Below are 17618 nucleotides of genomic sequence, written 5' to 3' on the forward strand. Positions count from 1 at the left end.
AATCGCTATGCCACTGCCTGTAAATTCCGTGCCCCGCCAAGGGCATTTAGTCATTTCACGCGCAGGCATGTAAAAGGCAGCCCGCCCGTGGAGAAACCTAGCCGCTGCCTCCGCCCGCACTCGCGCCCCCACCCACCCACGCTGCTCTCTTCCCCGACCCCCTCCCACGAACCCTAGCCTCCTGACCTGGTGACGCCGCCCCTTCCTTCCCCCGTCCCCCTCCCCCCCCCCACCCCGTGCGCCGCGAGCCCCTCCCTCCTCTTCGCGTTCCGGGCGGCCATGGACGACTCCATGAGCGGGGCCACCGCCGTCGCGGCGCTCGTGGCCAGCGGCGCACTCCACGGGGCTCGGGACGTCCGCGGCGGCGCGGGCTGTGGACTGAGAGGCAGGGCTCAGGACGTCCGCGGCGGCGCAGGCTGTGGACCGAGAGGCAGGGCTCGGGACGTCCGCGGAGGCGCGGGCTGTGGACCAAGAGGCAGGGCCCGTGATGCATTCCGTTCGAGGGGCTGGTCGGGTTGTTGCTTTGGATTCGGTACGATCCCCATCTCTCTCTCTCTCTCTCTCTCTCTCTCTCTCTCTCTCTCTCTCTCTCTCTCTCTCTCTCTCTCTCTCTCTCTCTCTCTCTCTCTCTCTCTCTCTCTCTCTCTCTCTCTCTCTCTCTCTCTCTCTCTCTCTCTCTCTCTCTCTCTCTCTCTCTCTCTCTCTCTCTCTCTCTCTCTCTCTCTCTCTCTCTCTCTCTCTCTCTCTCTCTCTCTCTCTCTCTCTCTCTCTCTCTCTCTCTCTCTCTCTCTCTCTCTCTCTCTCTCTCTCTCTCTCTCTCTCTCTCTCTCTCTCTCTCTCTCTCTCTCTCTCTCTCTCTCTCTCTCTCTCTCTCTCTCTCTCTCTCTCTCTCTCTCTCTCTCTCTCTCTCTCTCTCTCTCTCTCTCTCTCTCTCTCTCTCTCTCTCTCCGAGACTCAACCAGGCACTCACTCGCTCACTCTGTTTGTGCGCGCGCGTGTGCGCAGTTTCACATCCCTGAACCCCTAGGACTTAGTTCTGAAATATTCAGATGCTCATGTACTGTTCTAACTTGTCATCTTTGTTACTCATGGCTTGGTTCTGCATAATTGGTAGGAGCAGCAAATGTGCTCATGTAAGCTCATTAGCTTGATTAGGTAAAATTGTTATGATTTTGTTTCATATATGAATAGCTAAATGCAGAGTGTTTTCGTATAGTTCATATCGTTCTAGATTTTGGACAAAGTACATGCCTATTTTCCTTTCTTCGGGTAGTAAAGCCAGGTTGATTTCTAGACCCATGAAGATCTATGATCTTAGATGAAGCCTTCAGACTTTTAATTGTGTGTTGGCTTTGTCCCTTCTGCGCCACAGCGATGGCGCTCCTCCTCCTCATGGCCACGGGTGCAGCAGTAAGAATGCCCATCTCAAGGTGCTAGAAGGTGCCGAAGAAAGGTTGCAGCTCGTCAAGGCTGACCTGCTGGACTATCACAGCGTAGCGTCGGCGATTGCCGGCTGTGACGGCGTCTTCCATGTCGCCTGCCCTGTCCCCTCCGGCCGATCAACCGACCACGAGGTGAATTGTCAAGAACTGTCTCACAGAGTTAATTTCTAGAAATAAGTATCTTTTTTGATGATGTATTCTTGCTGCTTTGTAGGCAGAGATCATAGCTCCTGCTGTAACAGGCACACTGAACATGCTGAAGGCCTGCCATGAGGCGAAAGTTAAGCGAGTAGTCATGGTGTCTTCAGGTGCTGCAGTGGTCGCTAATCCTAACTGGCCCAAGGGCAAAGCCTGTGACGAAGAGAGCTGGTCAGACGAGGGCTACTGCAGAAAGAATGGGGTAAGTAACCCAACACCTGTACGGCTGTATGACTGCTTAGCACTTTAGCCTACGTGGTCTATTACATTACACAGGCTCCTACTCAATGTTTCACTTGGAATGTATAGGATTTAGAGTTGATTTTAAGGACGACATTTGCCGCTGTTTTAGATCAAACTTTTTTATTCGAGAGAAACCAGCAAGCTCAATGTAGGACACAAGTGTATAGCTGCAAAAACACTGCAAAAATCCCGTTAAGCTCACATGCCTATTACAACACCAAATCCCAGCATGAGAACACATGTCCAAAAAGAATCTTATCTGGTCATTGACTTGCTTGCTCGCCTTGATCACCCTAGATCTGCATCATTTAGCGAGGTTTGGTACACCTTGTGCTGATCATCAGAGTCTAAAGTCCATTTGAACACTGACTGTCTTTTCCGGTTAAATATTTCATTGATGGAACTCCTTTTTATGTCTTGAGCCCACCCTATTCTTTGTGTCGGTGGGATACTATTGATCTGAGCCATGCATACATGTCTCATCGGCAGTTCACGATTTGAACTAGACCCTTGAAATTACTTCTTATTAACAAAACTTATGGCCAAGAAGGCGCAAAAGTTGCAAAGCAAACCAGCCAAAACCAATTAGAATTTTTTTTTACAAGGTCTAGGCTAGCCAAGACCTATAAACTAACCAAGTAGGAAGAATGCCAAAACAAAAAAAAGCAAAACAGAGCAAAACCCCACTGGTAGTTGGCATTGACTGAAATTTTAGTTTTGACTCATAGGTTGGCTCTTACTCAAAACAGGCAAAAAATTGGTTTTGACTCAAAGTCACTTTTTATTAATGCACTCTGTTACTATTTTTCGCTCTGTTTTCGAAGAGATAGAATTTGCTAAACCATGGTTCAGCTTGTCCATGTCTCTAGACCACACAAGAGAGGATTTTCCAAAAGGGAAGCATCATCAACAGTTTGATTTCAGCTTTCAGTTAATGCAAAATTCTTCCGCTAACCACACAAGATATTGCTCCTGTCTTGTTATTCTTATAGAAGATAATTGTTTTTTCTGGATCACCCATTCAAATAACAAAACAAAAATGTGTTGTTATTTGGCAGGATTGGTATTACCTTTCCAAAACACTAGCGGAGCGCGAGGCTTTTGCTTATGCAGCAAAAACTGGGTTGGACATTGTAACTATTTGCCCATCATTGGTAATTGGACCCTTGATGCAGTCTACAGTAAATTCGAGCAGTAAAGTTCTCCTTAATTATTTGAAAGGTGGGTGTGTTATGTTAGACTTCTCTTTGTTTTCATTATATAAAATTATGGACATCAAAAAGGATCTCTGCACTTGGTTTCACGTTTCCAACTGAACAAAAGATACTATATAATCACAAAACAACCTGCATATCACTAAAATGAAGGCTGTTCACGCTCCTTCTCTCTTTTTCTCTCTTCCACGGATCCTCTATTTTTTTTCTTCGACGGGTCCTCTCTTCCTCACAAACCCTCCTCATGTACAATATATATTCTGTAAATTTGGCTGTACCAATATTTAGGTATATGCTCATAACAAAGGGGTTGGAGTGGTGCCCTGGGGTGACAGCCGACAGTGGAGAAAGATGTGAGCGCCCACCTCTTCGAACTATGGTTATACTTATATACGCAAGTTCCTGTTGTAGCACTTGAACTAAGGTACTTCTAGCAATGTTTTGGTCTATTTGGTGATTTTTGTACTCATGAATCGTGAATGGCATTACAAAGATGGAGCTTTTCGAATATTTTCAAACCTCCAAGAGAATCAGATTTCAGTTTAGTATTACAAGGATAGGAATGATAAATGCATTAGTACTGTTGGGCTTTCTTAAATGTTGTTGGGTTTTCTTAAATGTTGTTTGGGGTTCGGTGGTGGTAGCGAAAAAACACGATATATTTTAATTTTATGTTCCTCTTAACACAGGAAAACTAGGAGAGATGGTGCAAACTGATGGCCAAAGTTGTGGTGCTTTGCAAGGTAACACATATGTCCCTGGCCTATCTTTATGTATCATGATGTTTCTATTTGTATACAAATGCAGTAATGCTTATTACAAAGCCAGTGCCCTTTTTAGGCAACCAAATCAAATGATCTTGTGTATCATGGTTTTTTTCCAACAAAGCATCCTAGATCAAATAGTTGTGTGAATAAGCGAATGATACAAGTATTAAGCTTTACAGATCTGTTCAAGCGTGTACCTTTTCTTTTACATTTGCTTGCTCCTTTTGTCATTTGAAACTGGCAGTGAACATGTAAAGTAATTCAAAAGGGACAATTCTTCTGATTTGTATATCTATCTCAGCCCTTGCTTGAAAACCTAAAAATTGACTTGCATCCTTATCAGACGACACTTTCTCTTCCTTATTTCATAGAACAAAGCAATTGAAATTGGATATAGAACAAGTCAAACAAATGCACTTCATATATAGTCTAGGGTGATTAGAATCTTACCAATCCTAACGGAAATGACTAATAGGTTTATTCATCCAGACCCACATTTAAGACCATAGGGAAGATATTTGATATTCATAATCTGCATGTCTTACAGATTCACTTAAAATATTCAAAGTGCAAAGTACCTAGGAGTTGGTATCTTCTTGTAGCTTCATGTGCTCATATCAATGTTGGATTTTTTTTCAATTTTTAGGTACCTAATATGGCTAAATGCGTAATGAAAAGGTCTGTCTTCCTAGCCTCCTAGATCCAAGATTTGCACGAATAAGCGAAGGATATTTGTTTCAAAGCCTCTGTTACGAGTGAAAAATGTGGCAATGGAAGTAAGGAGTCACAGCTTACTTCTATTCGGATTCCATCTCTACTAGGACAATCCTGATATCCTTATCATCATTTATATTCAATTCCTTGGAGATTCATAAAGAAGGCATGTGCAAAATATCTGAATCTGGAACAGATCTACACTTGAGGTTTTTTATTGCATTTTCTGTATCTTATTCTTTTGTAGGAATGCATCCATAATTTCGGTTTAAAATTTGTTTGGATGGTTCAGAATCTTCAGATGGCATGGATGAGACATAATTTGTTGTATTCGGATATTTTTCATGGTTACAAGTTAGGAAATTTTGGTTCTATTGCCAGAGCATACTTTATCTTTTCATTTCCATCAATCCATCTTGATGTGTGATCGGGTCGCTGTGTGATGTTGTTAGCTATTGATATGGTGTCTGTTTACATCTGTTCATAAGTACACTCTTTGACTATTGTTTATTTGAGACATATAGCAAGCACAAGAAAAATCTGCGTGTGAATTCCTAGATAGCTTTTGATATTTTGGTCCTCTGGCCTTGTTCACACATAGTGACTAACAGCCTTGGAAAATTGGATGGTCCTTGTGTCGGTACTTTACCAGATTATCGCAGATAAATTGCAAGAACCGGAAATATGTAGCTCCAGAATTAGGGAACTAGAAATAACTGATTATTTTCGCCAGAAAATAGCTAGGTTTTTATAGACCTTCATTATTATATACTTTTGCATTTGCTGCATTCTTTCTTTCAAGTTGTTTCATTATTTTTCCATGTTATCATTAGGATGCCCAGTGTATTTCTGTTCATATGTACATGCATTGTGTATGGTTTATTTGTCCTATCTGCCAGTGTCTAAGCGTGACAAGCAGCAAAGAGGGAGGGGGTATTTCAAATACAAAGCAAAATGTGCACAAAATAGATGCGCCTCACACTGTCATAGTATAGACTGGAACAAAATACACATTGTATATATATAATTACTACTATTATCCAGTGCTCATGATTTATGTTCACATAGATACATGGTAACAACAACATACCTGGTATTATGGACAATGACTACTCCATTGCCACAACTGTAGAATACACCAGACTGGCCAAAAGTGCTCCACTGCCTCAACTGTAGAATACACCGGACTGGCCAAAAGTTGTCCATAGCCACAACTATAGAACACACTGGACCGACCAAAAGATGCCTACATATGACCAATAACTACAGATATGCTCTCCTGGACCATGGTTTGTTGTTTAACCACTGTTACCTGACCAAAAATTCAAAAACCACTGTCACCTCTTTTCTGAATCAGAAGATGGCTGACTCTCTGATATACTACTAGAAAAAAGCATAGCCCAAAAAGCATGAATGAATGATGGATCTGAACATGTACTTCATTAGTGATGTGCATAGCACAAAAAATATGGATGGCAATACATGGCTGACGGAAATGGTAACTTCAAAAATTACATGACAACCAAAACTTTATGCAAGTCTATGAAGAAAATCATTGTATCATTTTTCTTTAATTAATTTCGAAACATACCTTCCTCTTGCAGCAGTCTTGCTCATTCGGCCCTTCAACAGCAGTTCACCGATTAGTTTATCAGTCGGCGGCGGCAGCAGTGGTCTTCAGCACGGCAGCAGGCAGCACGAGCGGAGAAGGTAGTGAGAGAAGGAGAAGAAGCAGCAGAAACTAGCAGACACCCCGCACCCGTTGTGGCGGCCTGGAGGGGCGGCGAGAGTTGGCAAGGCAGGCGGCCAATGGTTGGCAGTAGTGAGAAGCGAGTGAAAGACCTGGTTGACTTGGGGAAAGGAGGAGAACAGAGGACTGGTCGATTTAGGGAAAGAAGAGCAGATAAGGTTTGGTAGATTTGGGGGAAAGGAGGAGGAGAGACGAGCGTGCGTGACAGCAGGTAGTCGGTGTATTGGGCTTGGATATATTTGAGCTGGGCCAAATGCTTATAGTGTACTTAATTATCCTTTTCAATTATGAAATGGTGGGTCGTGGCACCCATTTTAATTTTGCATGTTCTGTTAGGTTGCCTTCTGTATGCCAGTTAGTATTCAGTTTTCTTTTCTTTTGTTTGTTTGTATTTCTTAAAAGCTAATGTTGTTGCACAGTTTTTTTAACCTTTTCTTTTTGCTGGGAGAAAGATGATGCTCTTTCTTAGAAAATTACTTATTAGATGGAACGGTAGTCACCTTGCAAAGTTCTTCCACCAAATGTTTTTGTGTGTGCAACTTATGATCGGTTTTTCTATTCATTTATTCTACAGTTTTATTCTGCAGAAACAACATGGCAGACAAGAAAAGAAAAAAGTTTAATTTTGGGGATGGCGAAAGACTACATATCTTAGTTACCACAAGTTTGGTGATCAAAGCAACCTACATGATGCATCTCTGCGTATGTAGCTTTGCATACCAGAAGTTGGGTGATCAAAGCAGTTTACATGATGCATCTCCGCCTAAGTAGGTTTGCTTAGCATAAACTGATCTCACTACTTTCTTTAGCCTATGAACCTACCAGCAATGTAATATATAGTGCTACATATGATCAATTTCTTATACTTAAAGAATACCGGTCTCTAAATATTCCAACTTCCATGGTTTGAAAGCTTGGTTTGCTCCCGCTCTTCGCGCCATCGGTGCAACGGGTCATCTTGACCCAGATTATGATATGCTCAAGGTCAGGCTTGCAAACAGTGATCTACACACCAATTGTCGCATCATGCTAGGAACCGACAAGAGCCACCTTAACAACTAACTCATCTGTGTTCCGCCGCCTTGCAAAAATTCATGAAGGAGACATCTGTGCCTTTCGTTTCAAGGTCACCATAAATTCTCATCGTGCATTGCCTTTAGATGAATCATTGACAGCAACAGAAGTCGTGTCTAAATATCATTTAGCATTCTAAGGACACCTTCCTTTGTAATAGGGTGAAACCTTCCTTTGTTTTTGAATATATTGCTCAAAAAGCTGCCAAAGCCAAGAGTCACCCCTTAAGCTTTAGCTGATCCAGTTTATAAGGGAAACCGGATCAAAAACCTAAACAAGTTGACCCTGTTTATGAGGGAAACCGGGCAGAAAACCATACAAGTAACAAGGTTACAGAAGATGAGAAAACAATTGCCACCTAGGAGAGGGCATGACCTAGCTAGCAGGCAAAAAGACCAACACCACGAGAGACACAAGTAGATGTGGGGTTTTGTTCAGGGATCACAATACCAAGACTCTGCAAACAACCTAACGCACCGCACCTGTTTCCCTCATTGATTGTTGTTCCTCATCGATTTATTAATATGCATAATACCACCCTTATATATAATTATCCGTTTTTACTACTTTCTCTGTTTCATACATCGAGTACTCACTAGCAACAACAAATATGCTAAGCAAGGAAGAGGCATGTACTACGTGGCAGCATCCACCTTCCAGTCAAGGGATATAACACTATCATTTAGCACAGACTCTTCCAGGGGAACAGTAACAATGAACAAAGACAGTAACCAGCAGTAAGTACTCATTATTTCAATGTGTGACTGAGTTTTCCTATCACCACTCTTATAGTACATGGCTTGCTGCTGGCCTTTGCGCCATTGGCAGAACGGGTCATCTAGTACTATTAAAAGGGGATGAGGTGTTGCTTAATGGCCTACTTGCTCAAGTGCTTAGTGATATTGCTCCAAAGCCCTCAACCACTTTCTCATTCCAAATATGTCAAAAACCCAAAGTCAAACTCGGTCCCACCGATTCTTCCTATCCGGAGCCACCGAGTTCATATGACATAGCCACTGCCAGAAACCCTAACAGTTCGGCCACACCGATACAGATCTTGGTCTCACTGAGATGGCACTGCCAGCGTTCTGTGACTTGTTGCATTCATTTTGGTCTCACAGAGTTATGCAATCGGTCACACCGAGTTGGCTTGACATTCTCTCTGTTGCTTATTGCTTCACTTCGGTCTAACCGAGTTGATGCAATCGGCGCCATCGAGTTGATGTTTTCCCTAAGCCCTAGCACATTGGTCCCACCGAGTTATTCCAGTCGGTCCCACCGAGTTGTTCCAGCCGGTCCCACCGAGATTCCTAACGTTTACATTTTGAACTGAATCGGTCTCACCGAGTTCTTCTATTCGGTCTGACCGAGTTGGGTCAAATATGTGTAACGGTTGGATATTGTGTGGAGGCTATATATACCTTTCTACCCCCTTCTTCATATATGATAGAGCCATCAGAATGTGTCTACACTTCCAGCATATATTTTCTGAGAGAGAACCACCTACTCATGTGTTAAGATCAAGATATTCCAATCCTACCACAATGTTCAACAGAAACTCACCAGGTGTTTTGTACCTTTTTGTTTCTATGGTATGTTTTTACTGCATGATATTTGTTTCGTAGTTTCTTTCTTCAATATTTTTATAGCACATTCATGAACTCGTGATATGAGAAATATATGGAAAAAGGGATTGAGGGACTAGCCCAATCATAAAAGGTGCTTTTTGTAAGTTTTAGGAAAAGAACCAACATTACTTCTCAAAACGGAAGTGCAAATACTAGTACTAACGAGGTTCATGTGAATGACACCACCGATGGTCATATCGATGGCCTATTTTTTCTATTTCGCACTGGGCCTCCATTTTTTCAGTTACGGCACTGAGACCAACTCATGCACGTAATTAAGGGAGAGAAATAAGAAAATGACGTATTTGCATAGATTAGTACTAGCACATATGCCCATATGTTGCATGGGGAAAAATTAATGTTTTGTGCAAGCATAATGTCCCACAACACCGGATTCACTATGAAGAACATGCTGCAACGCAACATGCTTCTACAATATGAACATAAAAAAATACGATGCAATTTAGCCATGTTCATATTTTCTTTGCCGGGCATAATCTCCTACTGATTTCATTTAAGTATAATCCTTTCTTTAGTTACCATGATGCCCTCACCCGTTTTAGTCGGGCATCAAATCCTTCCTGTTCTAATTTAGCAGCCCCAACACATTGAAGCCTACAAATCATTCCTTTTAGTTATCCTACCCTTTTTTACCTCAAGTCCTTCCTTTAATTAGCCTCATCTATTTAAATATTCTATTTATTAAGACCACAATCTTTCTTTTAAGTATTCCACCGATTTACCCATAATCTTTTCTTTAATTAGCCACATCTGTTTAAATATTTTATTCAAGCCCACAATCCTTCCCTTAATTAGCTCATTCGCTTAATTAGCTCGCCCTAAACATGAGGACTGTCACTTGTATATTTAGAGCGAGTTGGGATTAGTAAATGTGAATGGCGCATAGGTCGTTGGTGTTAAATCAAAGATCCACACAGGAGGTCCTGTGTTCAATTCCAACAATGTTGATTTATTTTGACCCAATTACTTTTCGCGGTCTTTATGAAAGCCCATAAAAGACCCATCAACATACAAGTACCTGGCCCAAATCGCTTAACCTGTGTACGAGTCAAACGAAAAGGACTAAACCAAAGCAAGAATACATATTACCTTTAATAGTTTTTTGCGGTCTCTATCAAAACCTATAAAAGGACCATCAACATACAAGTACCTGGCCTAGGTCGCTTAGCATCTGTACGAGCCAAACGAAAAGGACTAAACCAGACCAAGAATATCTATTCCCTTTAATAGTTTTTCGCTGTCTCTATCAAAGCCTATAAAAGGCCTATCAACATACAAGTACCTGGCCTAGGTCGCTTAGCCTCTGTACGAGCCAAACGAAAAGGACTAAACCAAACCAAGAATACATATTCCTTTTAATAGTTTTTCGCGGTCTCTATGAAAGCCAATAAAAGGCCCACCAACATACAAGTACCTGGCCTAGGTCGCTTAGCCTCTGTACGAGCCAAACAAAAATCTCTATCAAAGCCTATAAAAGGCCTATCAACATACAAGTACCTGGCCTTGGTCGCTTAGCCTCTGTACGAGCCAAACGAAAAGGATTAAACCAAACCAAGAATACCTATTCCCTTTAATAGTTTTTTGCAGTCTCTATGAAAGCCTATAAAAGGCCCATCAACATACAAGTACCTGGCCTAGGTTGCTTAGTCTCTGTACAAGCCAAACGAAAATGACTAAACCAAATCAAGAATACATATTCCCTTTAATAGTAGGTAGGTATAGATATAAATATAGATATAGAGTAGCATCGTTTGGATCTATTGCTAAAATACAAACGTTTGGAAAAAAGCACAAAATTAAACACGGATGCAACTTAACAAAGTTTTGTACGTATGTACGACTACGAGAATTACATGCATGGGTGGGTACTAGACGAACAAACTGAATCAACCCTGTTCTGCGGCTAGTACTATCCGTTGGTCATCTGGATTCTCGCCCTCCTCCTCTCCCAGCTCCGAGTAGTAATCCTCCTCCGAGTAGTAGTTCTCGTCGTCGTCGTCGTTTTGGACGGTGACTCCCATGCGAGCAAGACGGCGTTCTCTTTCCCTGCTCAACGCATCGTCCTCCTCTAGGTACTCGTCGTCGTTGCCCAGGTAGTAGTCGTCGTCCTGGACGTAGCCCTTCTCACTCAGCTGCCGCATCACCCTGGCCTGCCGCTCATCGATCTCGTCGTCGCCCTTGATGTCGATGTCCACGATACTCTTCATCTTCTCCGGCGTGTGCCGGCGGCCGTCGTCGGTGACGTAGTCAATGCCGTCCTTCTTCAGCGACAGGATGTAGATGACGTCCTCGTGTTGCAGCCGTTTCATGGGTCTACCGCCGCCAAGCCTGGCCCTCTGCCGAGCCCGAGCCCGATCCACCATCTCATCCCAGGCCGCCGCATCCTTCTTCTCCTCCTCGGTCAACTCGTCCTCGCTCCACTCCTCGTCCTCGCCGGCCATCACCGATCAGCCAAGTTGGATGTTGCGCAGGTGATGTTTGATCTCGCCCACGGATCGGTCACAGGAAACACACCACGAACACACTTTTAACAAAGGGTATATATATCTCGTACCTTCTATTTTCTTCTCTTTTCAATGTCTGCCACGGCATATATATATATATACACGCACACCAGGCTAGACTTTTACTAGTCGGATCGCATCCGATCTATCCTAGGACTCCTATTCCTACTTTTCCTTGAACTCGACGAATCTTGGCCATGCTAAGAACCACACGTCCACACGGCAACCTTGATGAAAACTACTACTCCCCATCACACGGCTACAACTAATACTACCTCCTTTCCAATTTACATGGCTTATCTCAAAAATTTTGTTTTTCTGTTTTATAAGTCTCATTTATATTCCTCCCCATCACACGCTCAAATATCGGGGCACACCTATTTCTCGCTTTAAGCGAGCACAGGGCGAAGCCTCGCGTCGTGGGAGCCCCGGATGGGCCGGCCCAGCCGCGCGGGAAGCACGGCCTTTTTTTCTAAAAAAAAATATGTTTTCTGTTCTCATTATTTTCTTTATTTTTGCATTTTTCTGTATACTTTAAAATATTCTACATATATATACAAAAACAACTCTTCAGAAACACATTTGAAAAATGTTGAACAAGTATTTAAAAAATGTTGAACAAATATTAAAAATGTTGAACGAGTATTTGAAAAATATTAGATAAGTATTAAAAATGCTGAACAAGTATTTGAAAAATGTTGAATAAGAATTAAAAAATATTAAACGAGTATTTGAAAATTTTTGAACATGTATTTAAAATATGTTGAGTAAGTATTAAAATGTTGAACAAGTATTTGAAAATGTTGCATAAGCGGTCAATGTTGAACGTGTATACAAATAATGTTGATCACTTGTTAAAAATTGTTTTTGACATATACGAAAATGTAGAGTTGAAACAAAAAACAAACATAAGAAAAAACAAAAAATGGAGAAGAAAAAAGAAAACCAAAAAAATCCGAGAAGAAAAAAATACAAAAAAACAATGTAAAACTGACTCTTTTAACCTAAGTAGGACACGCCCTAATAGTTTACAAGGGTATATATATATCGTACCCTAAACCCTCACTGCTCTCTCCCCTCTTCCCCACTCACATCGGCAGGCGGCCACGGGAGCGATAGCAGGACGATCCAAGATGGTGGCTACCATCGGAGCGACCGCAGAACTCCACCGGAGCGCATCGGCCATGGCGGTAAGTCTTTGCCATGTCTGTAGATTTAATGCTTTTGACTCGGGCTAGATTTGATTTGAGCACGCGATTGGAGAGTTTGGGAGGGGATTGAACACATGTAGGTTCCAATTTCAGCCAGTTCTAATCCCATATTCTGGTATCATCCAATAGCCTATACCATGTCGAGGCCTTTCCCTCCAAAGATAAAGGGAATACCTTCTTCTTAACTCCATCATTGGATAAACCTGCAAGCTTAAACAATTCACAAATTTCATTTATATATATGAAGTGTATATCAGGATGTACAGTTCCATCTCCTGCATAAGGATTGGCTAGCGGTTTCTCTAACATACCCTAAGGGATCTCATAGTCAATGTTTTTAGTACGTTCAGTAGGTTTAGGAGTAGTTCTTATTGCTTTTGGTCAAGGTGAAGATACCCCAAACAAGCCCAAAGGATTGTTTTTCATAGTGACAAGTGATAGTAAATTTCAGCACGTAATATAAATATTTCCTTACCAAAGGTGCTTCACTCCCTGGCAACGGCGCTAGAAAAGAGTCTTAATGACCCGTAATATAGGGGATCAATCGTAGTCCTTTTGATAAGTAAGAGTGTCGAACCCAACAAGGAGCAGAAGGAAATGACAAGCGGTTTTCAGCAAGGTATTTTCTGCAGGCACTGAAATTATCGGTAACAGATAGTTTGATAGCAAGATAATTCATAACAAATGACAAGTAACAATATTAACAAAGGTGCAGCAAAGTAACCAATCCTTTGTATAGCAAAGGACAGGCCGGAACTTTCTCTTATAGCAAGCAAAGCGTTCTTGAGGACACATGGGAATTCATCTAGTCACTTCCATCATATTTATTTGATTCGCGTTCCCTATTTTGATAATTTGATATGTGGGAGGACCGATGCTTGGGTGTTGTTCTTACTTGAACAAGCCTCCCACTTAGGATTACCCCTCTCGTAATCATCCGCAACTACGAAAGAAGAATTAAGATAAATCTAACCATAGTATGAATCATATGGATCCAAATCAGCCCATTACGAATAGCGCATAAACTAGGATTTGAGCTTCTGTCACTCTAGCAACCCATCATCTAATTACTACTTGATACGTCTCCGATGTATATACAAATTTTTATTGTTTCATACTATTATAGTATCAATCTTGGATGCTTTATTTTCATTTACAAAAAACTTTATATCATTTTTTGGACTAACCTATTAACTTAGTGCCTAGTGTCAGTTGTTGTTTTTGACTTTTCAGAAAATCAATATCAAAGGGAGTCCAAACGAAGAAAAAATCTTTGGATTATTTTTTTCTAGACCAGAAGAGACCCTGGAAGGTTAGGGGGAGACCAGATGGCCCACGAGGGAGCGACAAGCTTGTGGGGCGCTCCCGGGGGGGCATGGGCTTATGGGCCCCTCATAGATCATCTTGACCTAATTTTTCCTCTATAAATACCCAAAAATTCCTCTCAAATCAGAGAGCGCCATGAAATACTTTTTCCACCGCCGCAAGTTTATGTTCTCGTGAGATCCCATCTGGAGGCCTCCGCCGACACTCCACCCGGGGGGATTAATCACGGAGGGGCTCTACATCAACCTTATTGCCATTCCGATGATGCGTGAGTAGTCTACCACAGACCTATGGATCCATAGTTAGTAGCTAAATGGCTTCTTCTGTCTAAATGTTCTTCAATACAATGTTCTCCTTGATGTTCCTGGAGTTCTATCCATTGTAATTCTTTTTTTGCGGTGTGTTTGTTGGGATCCAATGAACTGTATTTATGATTTGATTATCCATGAATATTATTTGAGTTTTCTTTGAACTCTTTTATGCATGATTGTTATAACTTCGTATTTCTTCTCCGATCTATTGATTTGGTTTGGCCAACTAGATTGATTTATCTTGAAATGGGAAGAGGTGCTTAACTTTTGGCTCAGTTCCGAAAGACTCTTGAAACATCTTACGCAAATCTTCCCTTAGTTTGGCTAAAATTGGATCTAGGGTAGATGAAGATGCTTGTGGCAATGACATAGCTGCAACATGAGTATTAGCTAGTGATGCAATTTGTGGTACTGGCGTCGAACCATAATTTGGCGGAAGACTAAACATGCTTGTGCTTATGGGTGGTGTGACGAGGTGATTCGGCGTCAACGCCGAATTGGGTACACTCATAAGAGGACTAGGGGACGCAGGTGGAGCCATAAGTTGATTAGTTGGCCTATGATATATATTCAATGGCAAATTGTATTGTTGTTGTATGGGTTGTTGTTGTATGGGAGGTGTTGTTGGAAATATGCCCTAGAGGCAATAATAAAATGGTTATTATTATATTTCCTTGTTCATGATAATTGTCTATTGTTCATACTATAATTGTGTTATCCGGAAATCGTAATACATGTGTGAATACATAGACCACAACATGTCCCTAGTGAGCCTCTAGTTGACTAGCTCGTTGATCAACAGATAGTCATGGTTTCCTGACTATGGACATTAGATGTCATTGATAACGAGATCACATCATTAGGAGAATGATGTGATGGACAAGACCCAATCCTAAGCATAGCACAAGATCGTGTAGTTCGTCTGCTAGAGCTTTTGCAATGTCAAGTATCATTTCCTTAGACCATGAGATTGTGCAACTCCCGGATACCGTAGGAATGCTTTGGGTGTACCAAACGTCACAACATAACTGGGTGGCTATAAAGGTGCACTACAGGTATCTCCGAAAGTGTCTGTTGGGTTGGCACGAATTAAGACTGGGATTTGTCACTCCGTATGACGGAGAGGTATCTCTGGGCCCACTCGGTGATGCATCATCATAATGAGCTCAACGTGACCAAGTGGTTGATCACAGGATCATGCATTACAGTACGAGTAAAGAGACTTGCCAGTAACGAGATTGAATGAGGTATCGGGATACCAACGATCGAATCTCGGGCAAGTATCGTACCCATAGACAAAGGGAATTGCGTACGGGATTGATTGAATCCTCGACATCATGGTTCATCCGATGAGATCATCGTGGAACATGTGGGAGCCAACATGGGTATCCAGGTCCCGCTCTTGGTTATTGACCGGAGAGTCGTCTCGGTCATGTCTGCGTGTCTCCCGAACCCGTAGGGTCTACACACTTAAGGTTCGGTGACGCTAGGGTTGTAGAGATATTAGTATGCGGTAACCCGAAAGTTGTTCGGAGTCCCGGATGAGATCCCGGACGTCACAAGGAGTTCCGGAATGGTCCGAAGGTGAAGATTTGTGTATAGGAAGTCCAGTTTCGGCCATCGGGAAAGTTTCGGGGGTCACCGGTATTGTACCGGACCACCGAAAGGGTCCCAGGGGTCCACCGGGTGGGGCCACCTATCCCGGAGGGCCACATGGGCTGAAGTGAGAAGGGAACCATCCCCTGGTGGGCTGGTGCACCCCCCATGGGCCTCCCCTGCGCCTAGGGTTGGGAAACCCTGGGGGTGGGGGCGCCCCACTTGGCTTGGGGGGCAAGTCCCCCCCTTGGCCACCCCCCCCCCACCTTGAGATTCAATCTCTAGGGGGGCGGCGCCCCCCCCCCCCCAGGGCCCCTATATAAAGAGGGGGGAGGGAGGGCTGCACACCCCAAGTCCCTGGCGCCTCCCTCTCCCCTCGTAACACCTCTCCCTCTCGTTGGAGCTTGGCGAAGCCTTGCCGAGATCACCGCTGCTTCCACCATCACGCCGTCGTGCTACTGGATCTCCCTCAACCTCTCCTTCCCCCGTGTTGGATCAAGAAGGAGGAGACGTCTTCCCCAACCGTACGTGTGTTGAACGCGGAGGTGCCATCCGTTCGGCGCTCGGTCATCGGTGATTTGGATCACGACGAGTACGACTCCATCAACCCCGTTCTCTTGAACGCTTCCGCTCGCGATCTACAAGGGTATGTAGATACACTCCCCTCTCCCTCGTTGCTAGATGACTCCATAGATTGATCTTGATGATGCGTAGAAAATTTTAAAATTCTGCTATGTTCCCCAACAGGTGCCGATGATTGAGGCATGTTTTTCTGAGCAGTAGTATTCTCTAAGAAAGTTTGATAGAGCATATTATTACCATCAGCAATATGACTTTCAGTTTTAGCCCATTGCTCAGGAGAAAAGGTAGTACTCACAGAGGGTTTAACCTGCTCGGCCTGAAGAGGAGGAAACTTTATTTCTCCCAAGGGAGTAATGTTGCCTTGATGATCCTTCTTGAACTTTCCAAGGAACTCATGCAACTCCTTCACTTCACGCGCCTTCTTATACTCCTCATGAGCCTGGCGATGCTCAGTCGGTAACTCCTCAAGATTGGGTTTAATGATGTTATCGGCGTCCACTTCAGATGGCTTGTGAAGATCAAATATGATGGATGATGTTGATGATTGATCGTTTGTCCCCAGCGGAGTCGCCAAAAAGTGTGTTGACACACGAACACGTCATGTATACCCTCGACGCAGGGGGTGATGCACCGCACCTCGCGTCGAAGGCGATCCGACCGGCATTGCGATACGCAAGACAAACAGCGAATGCTTTTTGTAGGCCCGAAACCTCACACGCGCGGGAGAGACCACTTCAAGGTGTGCGGCAGCTATAGGCTGCCCTAAGTCGATTCACTTGCCCCTAGAGCCCCGGGATTCGCAGCTCTAAATCTCGAGGAACATCGAAGAACCATAGAGAAAACAATGGAGAGATAAAACATAGATGAAAAGGTAGTAGATTGGTATTTCGATTGTGTGTTGTTCAATCTGCCATCACCTCCAACATATATAAGAGGCGGCTGGACTTCCCGTACAAGAAAAGGACTCTAAACCTCGTCCAAAATCTTCCAACTTAACTGAACTCGGATCTAGGTATGCCTGAGACAATTGTTCGGTT

The 17618-nt window shown here is 43.1% G+C and overlaps 1 protein-coding gene and 1 long non-coding RNA gene across 3 annotated transcripts; one reads left to right on the top strand and one right to left on the bottom strand.

Moving 5' to 3' along the window:
* The first annotated feature begins 279 nt into the window (after positions 1–279).
* Positions 280–1905, top strand: LOC123101620 (uncharacterized). Its single transcript, XM_044522985.1, has 3 exons — positions 280–509; positions 1373–1574; positions 1657–1905. Exons 1-3 carry the CDS (start codon positions 280–282, stop codon positions 1888–1890), a joined length of 666 nt encoding a protein of 221 aa, XP_044378920.1. The 3' UTR covers positions 1891–1905.
* Positions 1906–3829: 1924 nt separating this feature from the next.
* Positions 3830–6510, bottom strand: LOC123105239 (uncharacterized). Of its 2 annotated transcripts, XR_006450742.1 has the most exons (4): positions 6170–6510; positions 5669–5890; positions 4062–4180; positions 3830–3989 (listed from the first exon to the last, which is right to left on the bottom strand). It is a non-coding gene; the product is annotated as an uncharacterized lncRNA (long non-coding RNA). The 2 variants fall into 2 exon arrangements; XR_006450741.1 differs by having other exon boundaries at positions 3830–4180; positions 6170–6503.
* Positions 6511–17618: the final 11108 nt, after the last annotated feature.

Source organism: Triticum aestivum, chromosome 5A, assembly GCF_018294505.1.
Source record: "Triticum aestivum cultivar Chinese Spring chromosome 5A, IWGSC CS RefSeq v2.1, whole genome shotgun sequence".
Taxonomy (NCBI): Eukaryota; Viridiplantae; Streptophyta; class Magnoliopsida; order Poales; family Poaceae; genus Triticum; species Triticum aestivum.

Bases quoted from the DNA above. Each gene is read 5' to 3' on its own strand.
- LOC123101620 (XM_044522985.1), top strand. From the start codon at position 280: ATGGACGACTCCATGAGCGGGGCCACCGCCGTCGCGGCGCTCGTGGCC. The intron at 510-1,372 runs GTCGGGTTGTTG...TCTGCGCCACAG, and splicing joins GCATTCCGTTCGAGGGGCTG to CGATGGCGCTCCTCCTCCTC. The intron at 1,575-1,656 runs GTGAATTGTCAA...GCTGCTTTGTAG, and splicing joins GCCGATCAACCGACCACGAG to GCAGAGATCATAGCTCCTGC.